At 40.8% G+C, this 23,970-nt stretch overlaps 1 protein-coding gene across 3 annotated transcripts in view; it reads left to right on the forward strand.

Moving 5' to 3' along the window:
• Positions 1-23,970, forward strand: part of LOC129732749 (probable nuclear hormone receptor HR3) — a 511,429-nt gene that overhangs the window by 26,263 nt on the left and 461,196 nt on the right. The window contains exon 1 of one of the 3 annotated variants that reach the window (XM_055693936.1): positions 8,347-8,482. The exons of the other annotated variants lie outside the window; for them this stretch is intronic. Within the exon in view, the coding sequence (XP_055549911.1) occupies positions 8,476-8,482 (7 nt within the window). The 5' untranslated portion in view covers positions 8,347-8,475. Of the gene's footprint in view, positions 1-8,346; positions 8,483-23,970 lie in introns of those variants that run through there. 3 annotated transcript variants of the gene reach the window in all.

The raw sequence follows: 23,970 nt of genomic DNA on the forward strand, positions 1-23,970 counted from the left end.
TATGTAAAGTGGCCGTTCCTCAACCCCGTGGTCATATTTTAATCAATTATTATAATCATAATAATACCACCTTACCCCGTCATGATCTTTTGTAGACTTTAAGTCAACCATCTCGGTTTTTTAATCACGTAGTCTCTTGCCTAAAATGCGTTTGATCATATTGAACGAATTTGTAATTATGATCTTTTTACACTAATTTTTGTAAATGTTTGGAATTCGAATGAAACAATTTTTTTTTCTGGCAATGTTTCGATTTTATTTTTACCCTTTTTTTGAGAACCGTGCACTCACTCGTCTTTTTGTCAAAGAATGAATTGTATAATATCGATCATACATATCAATAAATTTGTAACATTTACTGGAGAACCACGGACAAATAAAGAAAAACGTGTATTTTCCTAAATATTGAAATTTTTCGAACTTTAATTCAAAACAACTCGATGCATTTAGAATGTTAACTACCAAGAGCTTTTTGATTTCCAATGACTGTCTGGATCTATTATAATCGTTAGAACACAAATATTTTGAATAATGTTCAAATTAGATTTTTTTTCATAAAATTTGATCCTTTATCAGTCGGATTGCTATAGTGTAGACCTCAACGGGAGGAGCAAGCAACGAGTAGAGCCAACACTTCAACTGTTTGCGGATGGAAGACGGCATTTCGATGCCGAGGTATTCGAGAAGTCAATAAGAAGAGAGTTCGAGAGGGGCAGTTGGCGTCGCTCCAGTGCTGACCAATTAGTTGACACACTATTGCGAGTGTGTGATGCCATCATGACTAGAACTCTCCAGCCAATGAATGGCAAGTCACCAGTGTACTGGCGGACCTCCGCAGTGCGTTCTTGAGAGGGCTTGTTCCGAGAAGCTAAGCGCGAGTGTGGTAACGCTTGCTGTATCGTAATACTCAAGACCAAAGGCGTATTGGCACCTGCAGTACAATCACCAGCGATGCAGGAGCATATCGTCCAGGTTCTATTTTCACGCTATGCGCCAAGTCCCTGGCCTCCGACTGTCGAGTCTCACGTCCTACGTTTTAGAATCTCAGACATAGACCACTCATCGCGATCGCCTACTTATTGAAGATGAGCAAGGTACCGTCATAAAAATGGCTCCCAGGCTGTTCCAGGTAGTTACTTCCGGAATCGAGCACTAGTTCACAACACGGAAGAGGATCGGGAGTTCCTCCCAGTCAGCGATGCTAAGCGAGTGCGAAACAAAACCTTTGCACTCCTTTCTGCTTGATAATGGGTGTGCTACGCTTCTCCAGTCGTTTGCACATACACTTGCGAGAAACACTTTGTTATTCACGCACTTGCCATAGCAGCAGCCAGCATACAACCGCAAGCAAATTCTCTTTTTTTTAATAGACTCCACTGCGACCAGCAGTTTTTTCATCTTTTGTAGCATTGTCATTTTGTTTTTTTTTTTTTTTTTACATTTGCACTGTTACTTTTTGAGCAGTATTACTATTAGCAGTATTTCTTGGATAAGTACAATGATACACCGTGCCCCAGTGCTGAGTTGAGACATATTATATCGTATTGTGGAACGTATAGGGTATTGGATTACCATCTCGTCGAAATATTTTTTTGTCACTCCGCTACATCGCGCCAAGTCACTCTGCATCATCGCAATGTGTCTTGAAGCAATCATCTTCGGCTGGTCGTGTTCGCGAGTAGGGTAGTACATGAGAGTATACGAGAGTGTGTATTCATGATTTCGGGAGCAAATGTTGGCTTACATTCATACTAGAAAACTCGCAAGCATCAACACTCGGTGGTATGCAATGAAAGAAGTGAAAAAGAATATGAAACAGTTCGAATGGAGTATCTCCATTGTGTGATTTCGGTAGCAGTGAGAACGCCACTTGTAGTATCGCATGTTTTTGTAAGAGAGTTTAACGACACTGGTGCCAGTCACCGCAAGGGTACCACAAGGTTCTATCCCGAGTAAGGTGGTGTGGAATGTCATGTACGACGGAGTGTTAAAGCCAAAGTTCCCTGTAAGGGTTGTGATCGTCGGCTTTGGGGACAACATAACGCTGGAAGCCTATGGCTACTCGATCAGAAAGGCCGAGGACTGGATGCACTCCAGGAAACTGAAGCTAACACACTATAAGCCGGAGGTCTCGGTTGTGAATAACCGTGGTTCAGAGCAACAGACGATGGTCAAAGCTGGAGACTGCACCATCACCTCAAAGCGATTTTTGAAACTCCTGGGGGTCATAATGGACAATGAGCTCACGTTTGAGAGCCACGTCAACACTGTGCTTGTAAGAATGCCTTATGCAGCACTATCTCGAATGATATCTAACAGCTCAGCGGTGTACGGTAGCAAGCGGAAACTTCTTGCAGGCGAGGTTTCGTCCATACTTAGGTACGGTGGCCCAGTGTGGTCCAAAGCTTTAGGTACTAGTAGCTTAACAGGGAAGTACCTACAGCCTTACGTGTTTTAGGGTGCGTATCATACAGTGTCGTTCGACGCAATCTACGTCTTGTCCGGCATGTAGAGTGCCTCGATCAATATTACACAAGGAGTATATGAGGTACCAGAAGGTCATTTTCGATGATAAGATGGCTGCGATATCGGTCTAATTCCGCGGAGGGGAGCTTGACGCGCCGACTTATCCCGAAGGTCGAGTGGCGCCATGAAGGAGTGAACTTCTACCTGACATAGTTCTGTGCATGGCTGCTTCAGGCAGTGCTCACACAGGCTCAGGCACGCGGGGTCCACCATGTGTTCCGAGTACGTGAACTTGTGTGGCAAGTCAACCCTCAACATTCCACTGTGGTTCGAAAGAGCACGAACTTGAACCTAAATCCTTAGCGCTTTTTGCTTATCCCATCTTCGGGGCATCCTGGTTTTGGAACAATTATGTGTGTGGATTCCTGCATAATCTTGAAGTATCAAAAATTATTCATAAGTTACTATAACAAAAATAAAAAACCAACTCGTTGTGTTACGAGGCTTGGATCATCCGGTAAAGTTTTAGAACATGAAGAATATGACACTTTGTCGAACAATCAACCTTCCTGTGCAAGAAGCACTAATGAATTAGGTTCCATTTTTTACCACAGTGCAGTGGTAACTAACTGCCAGTATCCAGGTAGTCCCCGTAAGAACGCTCTTCAGTGGACTTCTTTTTCAATTGTAAATACGTGTAACTATAACTGCCAAAATAGCCATGACATAAATTGAAGAGAAATTATCGAAATGAAAAATTTGAGTTGGAAAGGTTTCAAGCACACAACCTCGCGTGTATTGTGGAGAGATGCGTTCAACACTGTTCCAATTATTTTCAGGGGTTATCACCTTAAAAAAACATATTATGTACAATAATCACTTCCTGCCCAAAAGCAGAATCATACCCTAAAGTTGAAAAAGTTGTGGACGGTAAACTTTTTTCTTTAATGTTCAAAAGCACATTTATGGTCATATTGAAGATTTGAGACCACAAAAAAAAACTTCGAATAAAAATGTGATCCTGATCGTATGACTAGAGTGTACCAAGTTTTCCTTGTTTTAACAAATTGGTTGTGAAAATATTTGCAAATGTTCAGTTAACTATGTCTGAGATCGGTACAGATTATTATCTGTATTCTTTTATATTATAGACACTCAGATATTCGAATGCTTAGATTTCCTGTCGCTTTTCACAATTTTAAACAAAAAAACTTAGCTTATATTCTCGACCGGTTTTTTATGTTCTTCCAGACTCTTATGTTTGTATCAAGTCTTCTCAATGAACATTAAGCAAATGAAACTTAGCAGTCCTGTTATTACATTTAAAGAAGTTTTACTGTAATGTATAAGATTATTAATTTTGTACCAATATGTCAATTCTTAGCTCGCCATCACATAAATTTCAACACAAAACTAATCACGAAGATTGATATCAAAAAGAAAACGCAATGATTTTACAACTTGGTAAACTTAGTTTATGTTTTCGGAACATCAACTGGATAACAACTAAATAAGTAACTTTATCGTTTTTTTCTACGACAGCGTGTTTGATGTTACATTAATCGCTTGGTTAGAACAGCGGGATAATAAATAACTTTCAATTCACAATGCCACCCTTGTAAAGCAATGTTTTCTGTTGTCCCTGAGCATTACTACAAGGAGCTAACCATCGCACGATATCATCACAAAACGGTAGGGTGAGAAGTGTACTCCAGAGCTTCGAATCCCTTGCTTGGTACTCTTATTGCGTACAGAGTTGTAATTTACTGGTGATAAACGCGTTCGCGAAGCGAGACAGAAAATAGGGGGAGGAGATAATATTCATGCGACTTTTTATGTATTTATCTGTTTCAAAATAAATTATAAAGTTACCCATTCATCCAGCTGTGGTTTCGAAATATGACATAGGAAATCGAATCAAGTAAACACACATTAAAAGTGATATAATAAACAGATATATTTATTCTTATAAATTTCCAATAGAATCCGACAATGAACAGAAGTAGTTTCAACAGTCAAATTTTGTCCAAACCCCCATTCCGCCCCGAAATGGGATTTTTTGATTACCTGGTTATTAAAATTAAAACACCAGTGAAATATCTTGCATCAAATCAACTGATTTTTTCCTACGCCTAAGTTATCAGTAGCTAATCATCCTTCCAATACTTCATGGACTCTTTTTTTATCAGTAGACTCATAAAAAAGTTAATATAGAGCCCCTATTAAGGTAGCGTTAAAAAGAACGTTCATCTGGCATGTTAAAGAGTAAATTTGAAGAAATGAAGAATGCAAATACATTAGATTAGAGGAATGAAAAGTTAATAAATAGCCGGCAGTATATTGTGAACCGGAAACTTATCCAAATGTATGAAACCATGAATCAAATCAACAAGAATATAACTAGAAACAATTTAACTTGGCATAGTATATAGTTTGTTTACATTATTGCTAACACAGAATTGTGTGGAATAATAAAACAGATTGCTACACACGATAGAAAAACGAATGACAGATGAGACAGATGATAAGGATTCTGTCTGACACATACGGCTTTACAATCTTAACAAATGCCAAACTCGTGTCAATATGTATGTGATGGCATTTGTATCGATGCGGGTAACAATTTATGCATTAGGAAAACGCGAGCATGCGCAAGGGGAAATATCGCACAGGAAGCTTTGTCCACAATCAATAACCAACCCAGTGAGCACCCGCTGGCAGGGCTGTAATGTAAATTTACATCTTTTGCATAAAAAGTGTTAGATATTGACATACTTCTGTTGTTTCACTTATCAACCATATCTGTTTTAAAGATTTCTTTTTTTCACCTGTTCGTTGTTATGTAATTATTATTATTCTGTTTTTGACTTATTTTTTGCGTTGTTTTTTTTCAGTTTGCATCGAACCATCAAACCAGTTCCATTATCTTTCTTTGACCAGAGTGTAAATTTTCGATTATAGATTCTTGTTTTCTCTTGTTGATCATATCGGTTTGGAAATATTTTGCGACATTTACTAATTTAATAGCAAAAATATATCAATGAGTCAAAAACAAATGCATTTTTTGTTACTTTTAAGTTTTTAGGATTACTTGGTGCTAAATTTACAACATTTTGAAAGAGTGTGATAAAATAGAAATAATCACCGTATTAAAATCGAGCGTAAATTTCACAAATAGCGAGATACTTGATCAGTAATGAAATTTAAAAACCAGTGTTTTATGTTAAAATTACAAGTTATCTAATGATAGCGGTTTGTCCACTACTTTTCAAACAATTTGTTTTCAATATTTAAGCAATAAATTAACTGATTCTGCCTACTCATAGTGAAAAATTTCCACTGAAACGCCTCACGAACTCAACCCTACCTCAGAACTACTTTTAGCAGAAAGCTTCCCATCTGACAAGCGGGAAGCTTTTTCCGAGAACCGTAACACAACCGTCACAGCCCAAGCAGCCCCTCAAAATCCCGAGACTGAAGCGAAAAAAAAGTTCCGCTCGCTCGCCACCCGCCACAGACACCACGACATCCGGGGAAAATGCATTGTTCACTGGAGGCTCCTACCAACACATTCACAACTGTGGGAAATCCTCGTCGCGTGCAAAGCCACCCTCGCAGTCGGTCGCACCCCCCAACCGTACGTTTCCTTCGCCGCCTTCGCAGCAGCCGCAGTCAGTCACAGAGGGAAGCGCAAAAGACAAGAGTCCTTTCCATCATCATACTTAGAACGCAGAGCCGTCGAAACGCCGATCCTGAATCTAGTGAACAAAAAAGGGGAAAAGCCGGGACGGACTGGAGCAATGGCGTGGAAAATGTTACGAAATAGTGTTGACTGTTTTATCGAGATTGTAGGAATCAATAAGCTACTTTAAAATCAGTGACAAATTGAGGATTTTTTCCCTTGGAAAAGATGCACCCGGATGCCAGTGCTATGAGATGCATTGAGGTTTGAGTCCCTGGCCGCGGTTGAAAGTGGTATGAAAATAGTGAAGTTTGTTGAATAGAAACTAGATTAACATAAAAATTAATGCGATTGATTTCGGGAAACATGTTCTGAATAGTGGCAAAATGTTTTGAACTATAAAATCGGAATCTCCCAAATAAAATAATTATCAGTTTGATCAATGCTTAAACTTAGCAATAGAAGTATCGACTGTGAACCATAAATGTCTGATTTTCGACCAGTTTAGGCAAAGTTGTGGTGTTTCTCGGTCAACAGAGTTTGAGTTGTGTGAAATTTTGAAGTGAATAATAGGAGTTAAGTAATGTTTCTGATTGTTCAGAGATAAAAAAAAACACCAAACATAAACATTGCACACAACGCCATTAATCGATGGCTCGGAGCGACATTAGCTAAAAAGGTTTGCGTCCTGGACGACTACAATTTAGCTGTAGCGAGAAGATAAACAATCCCCCCACTTCTGGGAGGCCATCTTGGAGGATTCGACGCAATCACTGCATTCCTGTGTACTGTGTTGTGTGTCTTCGTGAAATGTCATTCATACAGCCAGGCTGATTACGAAAGCATTCTTTCACATAACAGTTGTATGGGTGTTACGTACTGGTCAGTGCATCCTGAAACTCGTTAGTGTTGGTGTGCACAACAATGTAATCTACCAAACAGCTGCTGCTACGCGTTCGCACAGCACCGAACCTAGTAGAGGTATCGATTTTTCCTTCCACGCCGAAAAGTGTGTGAACTGTGGAAAAAGCTAAGGGGTGGGGTGCGCGTGACGTGAAAAACCGGTGGACCTTACCGCGACTGCATTTTCCCATCATTGCATTATTCGGTCATTCGTTTCGTTATTTTGGTGTTTCTCTCAACGAAAGAGAATTTGAACTCTCACTCAGTATGCCACTTGGAGCTACTGAACCCGTACAGCCACCACCACCCGAAGCAAACGAGGAAGTAATGTCCTAGTAGGATTCTGGGATACAGTCTACAGTAAAGTGTGATGCACACACCTCTTTGCTGCAACTACTGCAGAGTTCATCGCGCTGCAAATTGTTCGATCGAAAAAGCAAGAAAACTCCCATTTTCCTAAGCAAAGAAGTCCAAACATTCAGCAGAGTTTCCGCGTACGATCTACGAAGACTGATTTTACTATTGAGAGTGTTTTCTAGCTGTTATTTGGCTGACTTTAGGTGTTGTAACCGTGTTACCGAGTAGTTACCAGTGAAGATCCTATGAATGTGCTATTTTTGTTCTTGTTATTTCGTTAAAGTATAATGTCGGTGAAAGTAGAAAATAAGCAAGATTGAATCAGCTGATCCCCTTAATCGTTACCAATAAGAAGAATTGTGTTCATAGTGTTAAAAATTTGAATAAAAAATTTGCAAACTAGTACAAAATCCGCTAGAAATTTTCAACAATTCACTTCTTACGAACCAAATGCATTTCGTTACGCTTAACTGAGCTACTTTAAAATCTCGCAGCAGCTACTGTACGAAGTGCAGGGCAATTTCGACTTTTACGCACCATAAAGTGAATACTCAACAACACCAAGCTACAAAACGCTCACAAGCAATCGACAGCAGTTCAACGTTTTCAGAAATCAGTTTACAAAGTCCGCCTTCAAAGTGGCGTCACGTATCGAGCCCCCACGCGGAAGCAGCTTATCGTCATCATCGCTGTTATCCCTGGATAGCAGTCCGTTGACATCCACGGATACGACGACTAGAACGACGTCGACGGTGGCGACGACGTCGAGTGCAACAGAAAGTGCTACGTCACTTGTGACGACAGCAGTACGCAGCAGCAGCAGTAGCAACAGCAGCAGTAGCAGTAGCAGCGTTTCCGGAGAAACGTCATCGGTGGCAGCCACCAGCGGCGATTCGACGCAGCAACTGGTCATCATCACCACCCACCATCATATTCAACTACCGCAGCGACAACAGCAGCATCCAGAACAGCGTCCAGGACAAATAGCACAATCAAGTAATAACACTCAGCAGTCTACGAGTCACACAATTGTTCAGCCGCCGAAGGATATTAGTTCGGCAGGAGTCATGACAGGTATGCAGTCTGTCGGGGAATACTATTGATTATTTATTTCTGGTGATCGAAAATGTTTCTTTTTTATTCAGTGAATTTATTTGACACGGCTCATCAATGTTGAACTTTCACGGAGCCAATAATCTTCGACATTGACGAAAACTTCAAAATGTATTAACTCTATTCCATATCAATGATAATAAAGAACGAAGAATGTTTGTTATTAGAGGGGTTTCCGTACCAAAGGCATCACTTCTGTCAATGCTATTGAATATTTGCATGTCCTACAAGTCCAGTGTAATCATTCCCAAAAATAGGTTGATGGCACATGACAGCGGTTCTCAACCTGGGGTACGCGAGAGCCTTCAGGGGGTACTCGAAAGAAAAATCAGTAATGGCGGACAAAGCATTTTTTTTAAAAAACTTCATTTGTTGTTCAAACTTGCTCTTAAAACATGGCTGTAGCAATCAATCAAATCACAGTTCAATTTGAAACCTGTACTAGACTACAACAACATGATCTACCACTACTCTCTCCCACTCTACGAAAACATTCCAAGCCAGGGGGAACAATTGATTTGGAAAATATCGCCAAGGGGTACGCGGACAAAAAAAGGTTGAGAACTGCTGGCATATGATATTACGCGCGGCTTCTTTAAAACGAATAACTATTACGGATAATTACACAAGATTAAATTTTTTGTACGTATGTTGTATTTTTGATGTTTTGACTATCGACTATTGACTATTGTTGGTCCGTAGACTGTTCGTTATAGTTTTTAAAATAAAATGTAGAATCAAGAAAAACTTTTCTGGTACTGGTTTCTATATTTTGGCATTCACATTCCATTTTTTAAAAATAAAAAAGAAGTTTGCCTGCTATCCTACGTTCCGGTTTAATTTATTTAATTATGGAATAAAAATGTGCAAGTGTATGTTTAGTACTAGAAAATGTTATATGAATTTGGAAATAGTTCTTTTCCATCGCAATTTTCACAGTATGCCGTCATACTAAAGATGTCCTACGTCAAAACTACTACGTGTACTATGCAGTGTGTAATATGCATCTTTTCTAGTGACAGCGGATGCCCCTATTCTTACGCTGAAGTACCCGTCCGACATCTCTGTAACAGAGAGAATAACGTCCACCGTTGACTTACCCTCCGTGAAACTTACAAGCACCCGAACCCTCGAACGCCTCGAAACGCATTTATGGTCGTCATAATGACCGGGCTCGGGATTTCCTTTGGTCTCGGGGCCTTGCTTAAGCATGTATAAGTTGAAGCAAATATTTGCTACTTTTGGTACGGGTTTTATTTTGGGCAAATAAAATGTATACCAAATAATAGTAAATATTTGATTCGTCTAATGCATGCTTTACTTCAAGGAGTTTGTGATCTTAATGAGTTCCTTGTTCGTAACTCTTACTACCTCCCCGGTATAACTACCATCATTCGCAACTAATGGTGACTCAACAGCCAGAGACCAGGGACATCGCTTCTTTCCTCCCTTAACCCCCTTGGCTGCGCCCTTGTCGTAGTATCTTCCGAGGTGAAAAGCAGGCATGATTTTCAGCCTGGACGCGTCTCTGGATCTTTTTGGTGATGTTATTGTCGGCGGTCACCTTAATTACTTACATACTTACTTTTACTCTTGACCGACGGACCGTTTACCGATCTAAGGTCGAGCGAATTAGAGATGCCCAGCATCTTCAGTCTTCGGCAGCTATTCTCCAGTCCTCTTGTACGCCAGCAGATGCACGATATTCCACCGTGCACATTCACTGAGGGTGAGGCCTATTACGAAGTCCACGGCCTGGTTCTCTGCTGAATACAGTTTTGGTGGCTCTCTCGTTAGGCATTCTGGCTACAGGTCCAGCCCACAGAAAGCTGCCCGCTGTATTGCCTTCACTATGTTACCTGGTATAACTCGTGATTCACGTGTCTGTGCCACACTCCATTTACCTCCAAGAAGTCCATGCTTCTTGTCCGTGAAAAGTCACCGGGAGGATCAGCGCCCTATACAGAGCTAGCTTTGGCAAGTTTCCAAACTACCGGACCTTAGCTAGTTACATTGTCTGTAGCAGCCCCTGTTCGCGGCTGCAGTTTCATTATGATATGTTAATAGCGTACTAAGATGAACGAATTCATCAACTACTTCGACGAATCATTCTCCACCAATCTCCACTTCAGCCCCAATACTACCGGAGCTTCCACGCTCCTTGCCAGCTACTATGCACTTTGTTCTGCAGAATTAATGCTGGGTCCCGATCACGCCGCTTTCCTCTTAAAAGGCCTGAAGCCATCTTCCACAACCCTGCGGTCGATACCGATGATATCTATGTCGTCCACAAATCCAAGAAGCAGGGAAGATTTTCTTCGCACGTTTGCTCTTCTGCACCTTCAAGGGCGATGTTAAATAGTAAGCTGGAGAGCGCACTGAGGTCTCGCCAGCTATCCGCACGCATGATTTTGATTCCTCTAGCTTAGCTTCAAAAGACTCAGTTTAATTGGTTTCGTCGGAAAACCGTGTTCCAGCATGTTTTGCCACAGCTCGTTCTTTTTCACCGTATGCCGCCCTCAAATCTACAAACAGATGGTGGGTCTGCAAGTTATACTTCCGGAACTTATCGGGAAGCCTGTCGCAGGGTGAAAATTTGATCCGCCGTGGAACGCCCCTGTCGAAAACCTGCCTTCGCTGGCGAAGGATTCCGTTCACGGTCTCAATATGAAGAACTGGAAGCTGAAGAGCACTTTGTATGTGGAGTTGAGTAACATAATGTCCTGACAATCTAGTCCATGGCCCTTCTTGTCGAGAGGACTTCCAAACAGTCGTTCGACATTTGTTCATCCCAGACCAGTATGATCAGTATGATCTGGTGGATCACATAGTATAGCCGCTCGCTTCACGCTTTCAGAAGTTCGGTCGGGATACCATTCTTCAAAGCGGCTCCGACGTTTCTTAGTTCATCAATCCTCCTCTACAGGTGGCACCACAGCTTGTTCTTCGCTCATAATCCTCATCCTGTTCCTCTTTTGCTTTTCACCGTCCCATAGCGCCTGAAAGTGCTCCTTCCACCTGGCTGCAACCGACGGTTCATCCGTAAGCAGGCTGCCGTCCTTGTCATTACACATGAATTACACAGCAATAGTCGTTCAAAGTCATACTGCCTATCCACCCAGTTTTCCTGAGTTAACAGTGCGTTGATCTTGAAGTTGTTAAGAATACTAAGGTGTCTCCTAAGTCTCCTAAGAGAGCTGCGTAACCGCAAGGTTACAGAGTCCGCTTTGTTGAGCGGATGGTCGTGGGTTCGAATCTTAGTAGAATCAGGCCATTTGATTTCAAAAAGGATTTTGAGCATGGGTTTATTCGCAGGATCCCCACCAGTTATTCTTCCTAAACGATGAAATCTACAATACCTTTGCGTGACTTCCTCTTAACAAAAATAAGCCCCTCTTATCAATTAAACTGGTCAGAAGGACGCACGACGAAGCTTCTCCAGGGAACTATAATTGGTGATATTTGGCAGGAGGAACGAGGCTCGGTATAGGAGAACAGTAAGCGTTTATAAAGAAGGGTAGCACATTACACACAAGCACTGATAAAAAATAATAATAATAAGCATGTCACTTCTCAGAAGCGGTATTGCTGATAATAGAAGTGCGGGATACAGCACCCGGGCATATCTCACAATAGATCAACGATTCTGATCTCAGTGAGGAAGTCCATACTGGAGAAAAAAGTCTCCTTCAAATTAGTTTTCTGTTCTTCGTTGCCCTAGTGTGATTTTTTCAGCTTACCGTTGTACGAATAAATGCAATGGAAGTAAACTTCCAGTCGAACTTTCCAAAGTCGGGAGTGAACAGCTGTATCGTGCGTTGAACCGGATCATGCTGAGAGTGTGGTCCGATGAAGAATTGCCCTCGGGCTGGTTGGAGGGTCTCACATGTCCGATCTACAAGAAAGGCCACCGCCTGGACTGTAGTAATTATCGGGGCATAACATAGTTTCCTAACAAAACTAGTTAGGCTGATAAGTGCCACCCTTGAAGGCTTTACATCATGCGTCAGGATAGCCGGTGAGATATCGGACTCCTTCGTGACGTTAGATGGTTTGAAGCAGGAAGACGGGTTGTCAAACTTATTGTGCTGTACGGAGGGCCGGCGTGAAAGAAGCGGCACCAACATTACGAAGTCTCACATGCTTCTAGGTTTTGCGAACGATATCGACATCATTGGTATCAACCATAGAGCAGTGGAAAGGCCTTCGGAACTCTCAGGAGGAAAGCTAGGAAAATAATGCTCATCATTAACTCTGCCAAAACGAAATACATGGTGGCTGATAGAGAGCGTGGTAGTCCGACGGATGTTGGTGCTGAGGTGGTGTTAGATCGGGAAACTTTTGAAGTTGTCGGCGAATTTATTAACCTTGGTACATTAGCGACATGTGACAACGAGGTTAGATAAAAAGGCGGATAGCAGCTGCAAACAGGGCCTCCTACGGATTGCGCAACCAAAGGTCCCGTAGTCTGCAAACCCGTACTTAACTTGCATTCTACAAAACACCAATTTTTCCCGTGGCCCTCTACGGCCATGAAGCATGGACTTGGTGTTTTGGCGGTGAACTAGAAAATGGTGTTTGGCGCAGAAGCATGAACCATGAAGTGTACCGGGTGTACAAATCGGTGGATATAGTTAAGCAGTGGGAGCTAGCGCGATGGCGTCGAAGGTAATCGGGAACCGATGCACGTGGTCTACAAAAACCACAGAAGGTCGCAGAATGAATCTGTGTGTCGGACTGGCAGTTTATCGTATCGCCGACTAAGCCGATTACACAACGTGAACGCCAAAGGTGTTGAGGTGTTGTGAACGATACCACAGGGCATACAGTTCGCTCTCCGGGATCAGGCAAAACAATCACCAGCACACAGTTGGCTGCCCGGGATCAGGCGAAAAAATCACCAGCGCTGACATTATCACCAGTGGCGCACCAGCCAGCAGAGCGACCGCGAGAACAATAGAGAAGGTGACGGTGCAAGATCAGAAGTGGTGATTGTAGCGCAGTGATTTGCAGCGAAATTTATACAGGCTAATAAGATAACATAATTTTTACATTCATTTTCATTAAATTAAGTAGTTCTAATCTAATAAAACTCGAAATAAGTAAGTCACATGAAAACGGTATTGGGAAAAATTAAATTAAAATAAAAATATAATCTATTAGGCATAAATAGACTAAAAGTAGTCTTGGAAAATCTTTGATAGATTAAATCGGTATTCAACCTATGTGAGTAAAAGTAATTGAAATTCATAAAAACCCAAATTTATTGATGCACAAAAACAGTTTAAAATAGGATACAAGTTGCATTGGCGCTACGGATCTGTAACGGCATTATCTATCTGCAGGGTTTGTACACTATAATTGTAAGCCGAAACATTTATATCTTTAATTATAAGTAACTCAACCTAAATAAATAATTTGTAGCTTTGATCAGCTCCAGAAGAAGTGGCTGATTTCAATAACTTATATTTCTACAACCCGAACAGCGTTCGACAAACCTGTCCTTCGTCAGGACCGCTGAGCAAAAGATGTTATCGACGGACCAACAAGCTGGTTGGCCACGTGGCGCCGCACTGCGTGTTCGAGCCGATAGCAGTGGGAGCTAGCGCGATGGCGTCGAAGGTAATCGGGAACCGATGCACGTGGTCTACAAAAACCACAGAAGGTCGCAGAATGAATCTGTGTGTCGGACTGGCAGTTTATCGTATCGCTGATGTTGTAACGCCCCGTTGAAGATGCTGCTACGACCTGTCCAGAATAAAAACCTTCGTTCGAAGGCTTTGATCTTATTGCTATGGGTGAATTACACTACACCCGCCGGTATGGTGGCACTTTTCGCTTGCCTCTGAGGCCACTTATTTATAATCGTTAAATTATCTTAAACTTTTCTCCACTAATTGCACCTTGTACATATAATCTTCTCTTGTTAGCTTTACTTGTAATCACTTTGTACGCCAACTAAATTTCGTCTGTCTAACTTGGAGGTCGATCTGCGAATGATCTGGTGTCTCTCTGATCGATCTATATTGACCGCCGAATTCTTCGGCGATATCCTGCGCCGACATGTGTCGCCTTCTAATTGGCTGGATCAGATTACCGCTTTGAGAGGTCTTGAGAGGAATTCTTTGCTCACGACAAAGGATCAACAGGCAACCGGCGTGGATTGGTTGTTGTCTAGGCTAAAAGTCGACCTACTTTAGGGGTGTCGAGTTAAACTTAAGCGTTTCGAGTTTAGTTCGTAACTCTTCCAACGCTTCGCTACGCATGCGGTTACAAACTTTATCTATTACTTTTTCCAGTTTCAATTTAATTTGCTATCTAGAGTTTCTCCTAAGTACTTGGTTTCTAGAGAAAGTTCTAATTTCGTACCATTGAGACATAATTTTGAAATTTTGAGTTTTTCCTGCCTGTTAGTTTTCTTCGGATTTATTGATAGCCCTCTTTTTTTACACCACATTGTGGTTAGACTATGAGCAAGCTGAAGTCTAAACGAACTATACCCGATCAGAAAGAACAAACAAAAATGTAACAGAAGTTGTTAGTTTGTTACGGGAAAAACCTTACAGGCTGTGTCTTCAATCGTTAGGTGTTAAAATAAAAGAAATTATTGTTGAATTTTTTGTTGAACTATAAATTATAATTATGTTCCTTTTATTTCCGAAAACGAAGTGAGCAAAAGTTTTGGTGATTTCCGTGCAAAGGTGCATGATAAAATATGATTAGTTTTCCGAGCTGCACTCGTGTACTCCAGAACAGGAATAAATTCATTCTTAATATTTTATTATTATGAGATTATAACTATTTGTAACGTAATTTAGTGTGATTCTGCAGACATTGGTCGACAAAAGCGAAATAAATGCTGCCCTAAAGCTCAAAACAGCCCTATACAGATTATAGCCTTTTAACCATTCCTTTGAATTTTGGTGTCTCTAGCCATTGCCAGAACGCATTGCCTTACGTCAAAGTGTCGCATAGTATTTGCTCGCCGGGTTCGTCGCTTCAACGTTATGTTTATGAAAAATCTCATTTCCGTCTCCGAAAAAATGTTGGGCTCCAAAATTCACAAGAACAGCGTAGCGATGTGCAATCAAAGTATATTTTGTAGATTACAGACTGATGACTATTACTTTCATTCAGATTGCTTGAAGAACAATGTTTGGGAGTAATATTTGAACCAATCTAAGCTAAAGTAGACCGGACAATCATCATTGCGGGCTACGCACTTCTTTATCGTAGCTTGAGGATATTAGACAGGATATTGATGATGTGGTACTTACTTAATGGGAGGCCACCGACTCAGCGACAAACCCGTAAGTACTACGGAAATGGAGGAAATTGGGCGTTTAGATAGGATTTGCATCAAGCAAACCCATTTAGCAACCCTTGGACACCAAAATTCACAGAAATGGTTAAAAAGTTATACTGCCGTAATCTCGCAGACTGACGTATGCGACAGCGAGTAAAATTTGCAGTACGAAGCTTTTTCCAAAAACGGTTGTATAATGAGTGTTAGAACGAATTTCAACAATCTGATCTGTACATAATGCATTAATATAATCACAAAACATTGCCGAACATATGTTTTGTGGAAAACGGTTAATTAACTGAAGTTATGTTACCAACGTCATTTGTTGTAGAGACAGCAATTTTTTTTTCACTGTTTCTACAATCGATTGACGTACATCCATCGTAGTATGCGACAAGTCGCTCAACATTTTTTTCATAATCAGGCTAATATTCGCGATTTGAGAATACTTTTTCGGAAATTAATTTGGTTTGGAATATAATAGCATTCGTGGCCTCTGCCATCTTCCATCTGCACTTCTTCCGCACAAAAATCAAGTGCGCTTCAGTTGTCCACGAGCATGGACCAAGCTTCGTGGCCTTAGAGGGCTACAGTATGATCAAAGTTTTGTTGATAGTCAACTGGGTTCCGCGGCGAATTTTATTCGAGCAGTGCGTCCTCCGGAATCCGAAAAAGGCACGATTTTCGCCATAGGACCTCGACGAATTTCTCTGCTAATGCCGTTCTCGGTAATCACCAGTTAGTCTAGGTACACGCACTTGCCAACTATTTCAATTTCATTCTGTGGTCGGAGATGAACACGGTCTTCTCTGGGGTCAATTGTAGGCTTCTGTTCATCATCCCGTTTAAGGAAATATCCATATTGAGTGGTATTCGATAATTTTGGGATGTTTTCCAGAGAGCAGAAGTCGTCATCTTGGATTTCTAAAAGGCTTAATTTCTGGCCTCTGGGTATCATTCTGATTCCGGAAATTCTCATATTGGGTGGTATTTGGCCATTTTGGTCTGTTATTTAGAAACCAGAATTTGTCATCTGAGAATTCAAAATAGTCTCTGGGGGCAATTCTTGCCTCCTGGGCATAATTTCGATCATTTTAAGCTATTTTCCGGAAATATTGTTTCAAATATGTGTTTTATTTGGACGGAACCCTTCTCTTGCAGAGAAGAGAGAGAAGCGTCGTACCACCATAGAAATATTTCCTGGTCCCAAAAGCATCTACATGCAAAATTTGGTTTATTTGTGAGTCGCTGGATGCAATAAGAGCATCACAAACGTAATTGGGTTGGATTTCCGTCACGTTGAGTAGAAATGGTGGTTACGTCATTGCGTTTTCGTGAATTATTGACGCTATTTTTTGCACTTTTGATAAAATTTCGGTGCCTATAGGTCCGGTTTGGTGTGTTCTATCGTTAAAACGCAAAAAACACGAATCGGCCACTTTGGCGCTTCCGTCAGTCTGCGAGATTACGGCAGCATAGTCTTTTATTTTGTCCAGTTTGTGCCCTAAAGCAAAACCTTTGTTTACCAGTGTTATATACACTTTAGGTTTCTGAAGATATTCCACTATAAATCTACATGCTAACTTCAATTCATTAATTTTTTTCATTTTTTTTTTTTTGGAATTTTGATGTAAACATTGAGATTTTCTTGTTACTTTATTGTTGTCACGCCTTATCTTCAGTTTTTTCAATTAGAGAAAACAATATGTGAATTAGTGAAACTTGACTGCAAAATTAGATTAGTATATCCTTTTTATGTGACAAGCAGCTTTTGTAAATTGCAGCCGTATATGATTTTTTCCATGTGGGTTAAAAGTTAATTTTATTGAATAGAGAGTACCATTTGAATGCAAGCATTTACTGGTAAGCAATTTTTCCCAATGTCTAAATCATTCCATCAAAAAATTAAACCTCAGTTACATTAGCAGCCGGACCACCAGCGATTTCCACAGCAGAAGAAAGCAGCAAAAGCTGCATCGATATGTATTTCCTCCTTACATCCAGCTGAAGATTCACATTCCCCTGCTATCTTAAATGTCGCTACTGTGGGGAGATGTGGTAACGAATCAGCAATCCAGTCATCATGCAGCAGCTGGTTTGTACGCGATTATAGGCCGCTTATCGTCCTAGCCGTCCACCCCCTTTGCTTCACGACCATCGCCAGACGTCGCCGGTTGCAGCACCAGCGGGTAGAATGGAGGAACACAAGCGACAACCGATGACAACACATCGGTGCCCCGTAAGAGTGAAACATCGAGAACCGGGATAGCACAAAAGCCGCAACGGAATACAGCAAGCACCACCCTCCCGAGCCCTCTTCCCCCACGGACAAGCGCGCCTCAGCCACCACCATGCTCACGGGCAGTGCGAAGAAACAAGATACCACATAAACATCCGCAACATAACGGATCTTTCCAGATACAAATAATACTGTTAGCTGTTTTTTACTCGTTCTGGCCTACCTGGTTCTCTCCATGGTCGCTTCGCTAGCATCCATCTGCTTTCGGGCGACATGGTTTCGCATGACGGTGGTATGATGCTGATATTCTTATTTTCCTACTGTTCGCCTTTCGTTTTGCGTTCTTTCTGCCTACGTCAGTCCAGCTTCGAAGCTGATTGCATATAAGCACTGCTTAAAGACATTGTATCCTTCGGAAATCACTGTTCGTTCATGACGTTGTCAATAAGCTCAAGTTAATGTGAACAATTTTGTTGGGAAATGCATGCCAATGGTTAAATTAAAGTTATTTAGAAAGAAGCATTAGCTAGAAGTCGATTTACCGGTTGGGCTTCTCGACTGGCGATCAAGTCTCCCTTCGATTCAGCCCTTTGTATGACCTATAAAAATTCTTATGGGACACTTCTAAAGTGCATTGGACCTTTTTGTTTTGAGACTTATTTGGCCTGAAACTCAATTAAAGTTTGTGAATTGTAATTTCATGGCGCTGCTTATCATTACTTTCAACTCAGAACACATTAGAATTCAGCTGCACGGGTACTGGTGCTGGCAGACTCATTTATGCAAAATACTTTCCAGATACGGCAGCAGCTTGTTCAAGTCTGTTTATACTGGTTGCTGCAAAACAGACGACGATGACGCTAATAATGGTGTTTAAAACAAGGATGGCGTTTAGAAACGAATTCTATAATCAACAGAGGCGCATGTGCCTGTTACAATTATAATTATTACTAACTGTGTTACACATAAAATACAGCGAGGAAATAAGGAGTACCCCTGTCATCTCCGTCGGTTTTTACGCTTCTGAACTTGTTTTCAAAGTCCAGTTTGCGCGTATGCAAACTATCCAGGTTCTAATTACGACTTCACTACGGTAGAGCCGGAAAAGGAACTGGCGTATTTTTCTCCGCTCTTGGCGCCAGTAATTGAAAGAGGATGGTTTAAACATGGAGTTATTACAGCAGCTCCTGTGATGACGCCTGAAAAGTTAGCAGAAAAGCCGGACTTGGGAGACAGGATGTATTTATAAAGGCATTTGCGAATGCAAACAGGACAGCATAAATCGATTACTTTAACAAATTATCGACGGAAACTGTGTCGAGCATGTTAAGTGATAAACGGCGTGGTTGCTAATTAATAGCAAATTAACGGTAGAAATGCTGGGGATCACATGAGCTAAAGCAGATGGGAGAGGTATAAACGATGATGTGATGAAATGTTGCTGCTAAGAGAAAACAATGGGTTTTAAATCTTGCTTAAGCTACCAGGGAACAGTTCCTTCGCTACTTGGCAATATTTTGGCAATGTTTGTATGCCGAAAATCTAGTACTATTGGTGTTATACTATATCGAATTAGACTGTAATGTACGCATTTCCCAATAGAACAAACAAAGGCAGTCAGGCATAATTAAACCAGTAATAAAAATTTTCTACTAACCTGAACATCCGACACCCCCTATTATAAAATTCCATTAAAACACATATCAAACACGTTCCGGATATAAAATATTGACCATCTGTAAAACCCGCTGGACAAAGCGAACCCGCACCTCACACGTCCGGTATGCAAACCATCTCGTTTATCATACCGGTTGATGCAAAAAAAAAGACAACATTTACCTTCCGACGATAAAAGATGATTGATGCAACAACCTAGCGCAGGACAATTGCACAGACTGAGAATTTCTCATGAAGTAAAACCTACCCATCCATCCCTTCACCGTGTGCACCGTGGCAGAGGTGACGAGAAAAGAAAACCTTTAACAGGTTTCCTACCCCTCCGCCCGCACACATCTATCAAGCACTATCCGATTCACCCAGCCGAAGCCAGTGTATTACGTAATCGAGAACTTGAAAGCAACTTTAATTCCGCCTGACTTGTCCATGCCACACTAAAAGTTCGCTCAACTATGCTAGCTCTCTTGCACGGCGCCGCCGTCTTCGAACGTGGCAAGGGGCACAGGGGGAAGAAGAGAAGGAGGAGGTGAAGCAAAGCGGCCCACAGCACATAGTCATCTTTTCTGTGTGATTTTATTGCCCTATAGAACAAAATAGCCATGGGCATAGCCGCAACCGGCCAGCAAAGGGAAAAAGCTAGCGATTCACGATAATGCTGTGCCAGCAGCAGCAGCTTTTGTGTGCCGGGCCCAGTGTACATGGAGCGCATCAGCGAACCCTCAGCCACGGCCAAAGTTATGCTGCGCACCATAGCATAGTTCTGTATCACCAGCTATACAAACTAAACGGCGGCACTGCGAGTGGCAGTGTTTATCTTTGTGTGCGATAGGCTGAAAAGCGTTAGTTTTTCCATTTTTCCATTTTCCTTCAAGTTTGGCAGCGCATTCGCCAGCCTGAAACAGGCAAACGGGTAGACAGACAGCGTCGTCGACAACTTTAGAACATGGGGCGCTCTATCGGTGTGCTGTATCTACATGGAGAGACTTGGGTTTTATGTTTAATGAAATCCTTTGTTTCTCCACCATTGAGACTGTAGTCGACGGTTGAGCGTGTACAACCGGAATGCGCTGTGTATGCATGTACTCTAGCGATGCGATGCTCATTGAAGCTAGTTGTCACCAGATGCCGACAGTAGTTCTATGGGCACTGCTGGAAAGACATAGAGACTGGTAAAAAATACATAAAAGGAAGTGGTTTGAACAGACTTTGCACATCAACTGACGACTTGTAAATATACAACCAACTTTTGACATTCGTTTTTAACCTAGAAAATGGGCTGAAAATGGCTCAAAATTGTTTCAATTAGAATATAATACGTTTCGAAAGTATATTGATTCATCATTGCTCGGCTGTAGAGTGGGGTTGTTTTTTTCGTTTTCCCCTTTAGAGCTGAAAGAGAAAAAAACACATTAAATAACATATAACAACTGGAGAGTAGTGAATTGAATTATGTGTACGAACCAACATGATAAAACACGCAAACAAGAAGCGTCGCATTATATAGCTCTGTTCTGCCGATAAAACTTTCGCCTACAAAAAACGCATGTTTTGGAAAAGTGGAAATTTATTTCTGTATATATTCTCCTTTTAGCACAATACACTTGATCCACCAAGGTTCCCACTTCTTTAACCCATTTAAAAACACATTTTCTTAAGGTCTGCAAAGCTTGTCTCCGTGGCGGTGATAATCTTCTCATTTGACCCAATTAATAATTAAGCTCTGTAATCATTTTGCCCTTCTCCAGGTAGTCGATGTAGTTCACGCCATGTGAATCTCAAAAAAACGGAGGCCATAACATTCCCGTCGGATGGGACAGTCTCCGCCTTCTTCGAAGCAAGCTGGGTAAAGTCCACTGTTTAGACTATTCCTTTGTCTTAGGTGTGTACCAGTGGATTGATGTTACGTTAAAAGTTACAAAATAACGCAGAAACTCTCTCGAATTGTGTTTAAACAGCGTCAAACACTGTTCTGAAGTGTCTCAAAGCTGAGCTTGTTGTCTGGAGTGAGCCGATAGCTTTCTCATGCCCAAGATTTCATACAGGATATGACCTTCACGGTCTTACGGGGAAACCTACCCGCTATCTCACGTTCCTTCAATTACGCTAATTCATTGATAGTAATAAGTTTGCAACGTTGCACTTCTTTAGTGCAGTACCGGTATTTCGTCCTCTGGCCGTTATATGCAACACGACTCTAAAAAGGCTCTGAAATATTATCTAATTTAAATTTTAGGTAGCCGGAAGTTGGTCGATTCAAGTACACTCGCGAGAAACGTACGCCGTTATACACACCATTAATGAAATATTTATTCTTAGCGTATATATTAGAAAATACTCCTTCGTTTGGCTGCGGATTCCGTTTAATTCTAATTGGACAGATTTGCAGATTGTACACTCGAACTTCAACGCTTTCACTCATGACAAATTGCGTATTTGAAGCTGTTCTACTTAGCGAATAGATTAACTATTTCACGGTATCCTTGAGAAGATTATAAAGACACAGTTCCGATCAAGCACTTACGTTTATTCTGGCTGGAAGGAGAGCACGAGCACGAGTTCAAGTTAGTTATGGCAGTGAAATTAATTTCATCTAGCCCATAGATATCTGTGTTAGGGAAGCAAAGCAGTTGTGTGGGAAATATAAGGGAAAATTCAATCTCAAAAATTTTTTCGCAGTTTCAATTTCAATTTCACTTTCACTTTTTAGAATGTACCTCCTTATGCAGAACAGAGCCGTCGTCTAAAGTCGATGGAAATGTGCTTTTTAAAGCATTGAATTTCAACATCTTACGCAAAACTACTGGTGTTCAAAGAAAATCTTAAAAAAAAATTGATCGAAGATTTCAAAAGCGTTTATATCAATCATTTCTCGTCAGTTTTACGAGTTGATAGCATCAACCGATTAGAAATTTTTTTCCCGTTGCCGACAAAATTTGTATGAAGCAATGAAACACTATCGAGTGCTGTGATGCTGAACGCTCATACGGAAAGCTTTGTTTTCTATAAGAAATTCCACAAATAAAACGATCAACCAATTCAACCGAGCATTTTTGATTTGGCTGAAACTTTTCATTGATTTTTCTATGGGTAAAAGATGCTATATTGTGCTATTGGTTTAATTTTTTAGTAACACGACTCATTTTTAGGAAGCTATTTAAAAATGCTGTTTTGGGGAGGTATTGAAGATTACAAATATTTTCATTCCGAAAACGCTTCGTCTGATCGGTATGACGTCTTCGACCAAGTTGTTGATAACAATTTCGTTTTTCCGATAAAAAAACACGCTAGAAAAAAAAATTTTTTTCTAAGAGTTGAAAGAAAAATTAGAAACTAATTTTCTAAAGAAGCTCATTTTAAAAATATCTAATTATTCTTATAAAAACTACAAAAGATTACCTAAACGAAGATACCGGTCCGATCATGGAAAAATCTGGAAAAAAGTTATGATTTTTAGTGATGACAAACATCTCTACCGCGATCAGTACGATATTGAAAGTTTTGTTTGTCATTTTATTATTTGCGTGACTCCGCCTTTTCGAATGCAAGGGACAGCGAACGACAAACGCGTATATCTGGATTTAATGATGTTCAACTTTCACTTTAATATGGAAATGGTTTAGTCTGCGTTTTTTCGATTTAGTAGTAGTAGTAGTAGTAGTAGTAGTAGTGGTAGTAGTAATAGTAGTAGTAGTGGTAGTAGTAGTAGTAGTAGTAGTGGTAGTAGTAGTAGTAGTAGTAGTGGTAGTAGTAGTAGTAGTAGTAGTGGTAGTAGTAGTAGTAGTAGTAGTAGTAGTAGTAGTAGTAGTAGTAGTAGTAGTAGTAGTAGTAGTAGTAGTAGTAGTAGTAGTAGTAGTAGTAGTAGTAGTAGTAGTAGTAGTAGTAGTAGTAGTAGTAGTAGTAGTAGTAGTAGTAGTAGTAGTAGTAGTAGTAGTAGTAGTAGTAGTAGTAGTAGTAGTAGTAGTAGTAGTAGTAGTAGTAGTAGTAGTAGTAGTAGTAGTAGTAGTAGTAGTAGTAGTAGTAGTAGTAGTAGTAGTAGTAGTAGTAGTAGTAGTAGTAGTAGTAGTAGTAGTAGTAGTAGTAGTAGTAGTAGTAGTAGTAGTAGTAGTAGTAGTAGTAGTAGTAGTAGTAGTAGTAGTAGTAGTAGTAGTAGTAGTAGTAGTAGTAGTAGTAGTAGTAGTAGTAGTAGTAGTAGTAGTAGTAGTAGTAGTAGTAGTAGTAGTAATAGTA

The sequence above is a fragment of the Wyeomyia smithii genome, chromosome 3 (assembly GCF_029784165.1).
Source record: "Wyeomyia smithii strain HCP4-BCI-WySm-NY-G18 chromosome 3, ASM2978416v1, whole genome shotgun sequence".
Classification (NCBI taxonomy): Eukaryota; Metazoa; Arthropoda; class Insecta; order Diptera; family Culicidae; genus Wyeomyia; species Wyeomyia smithii.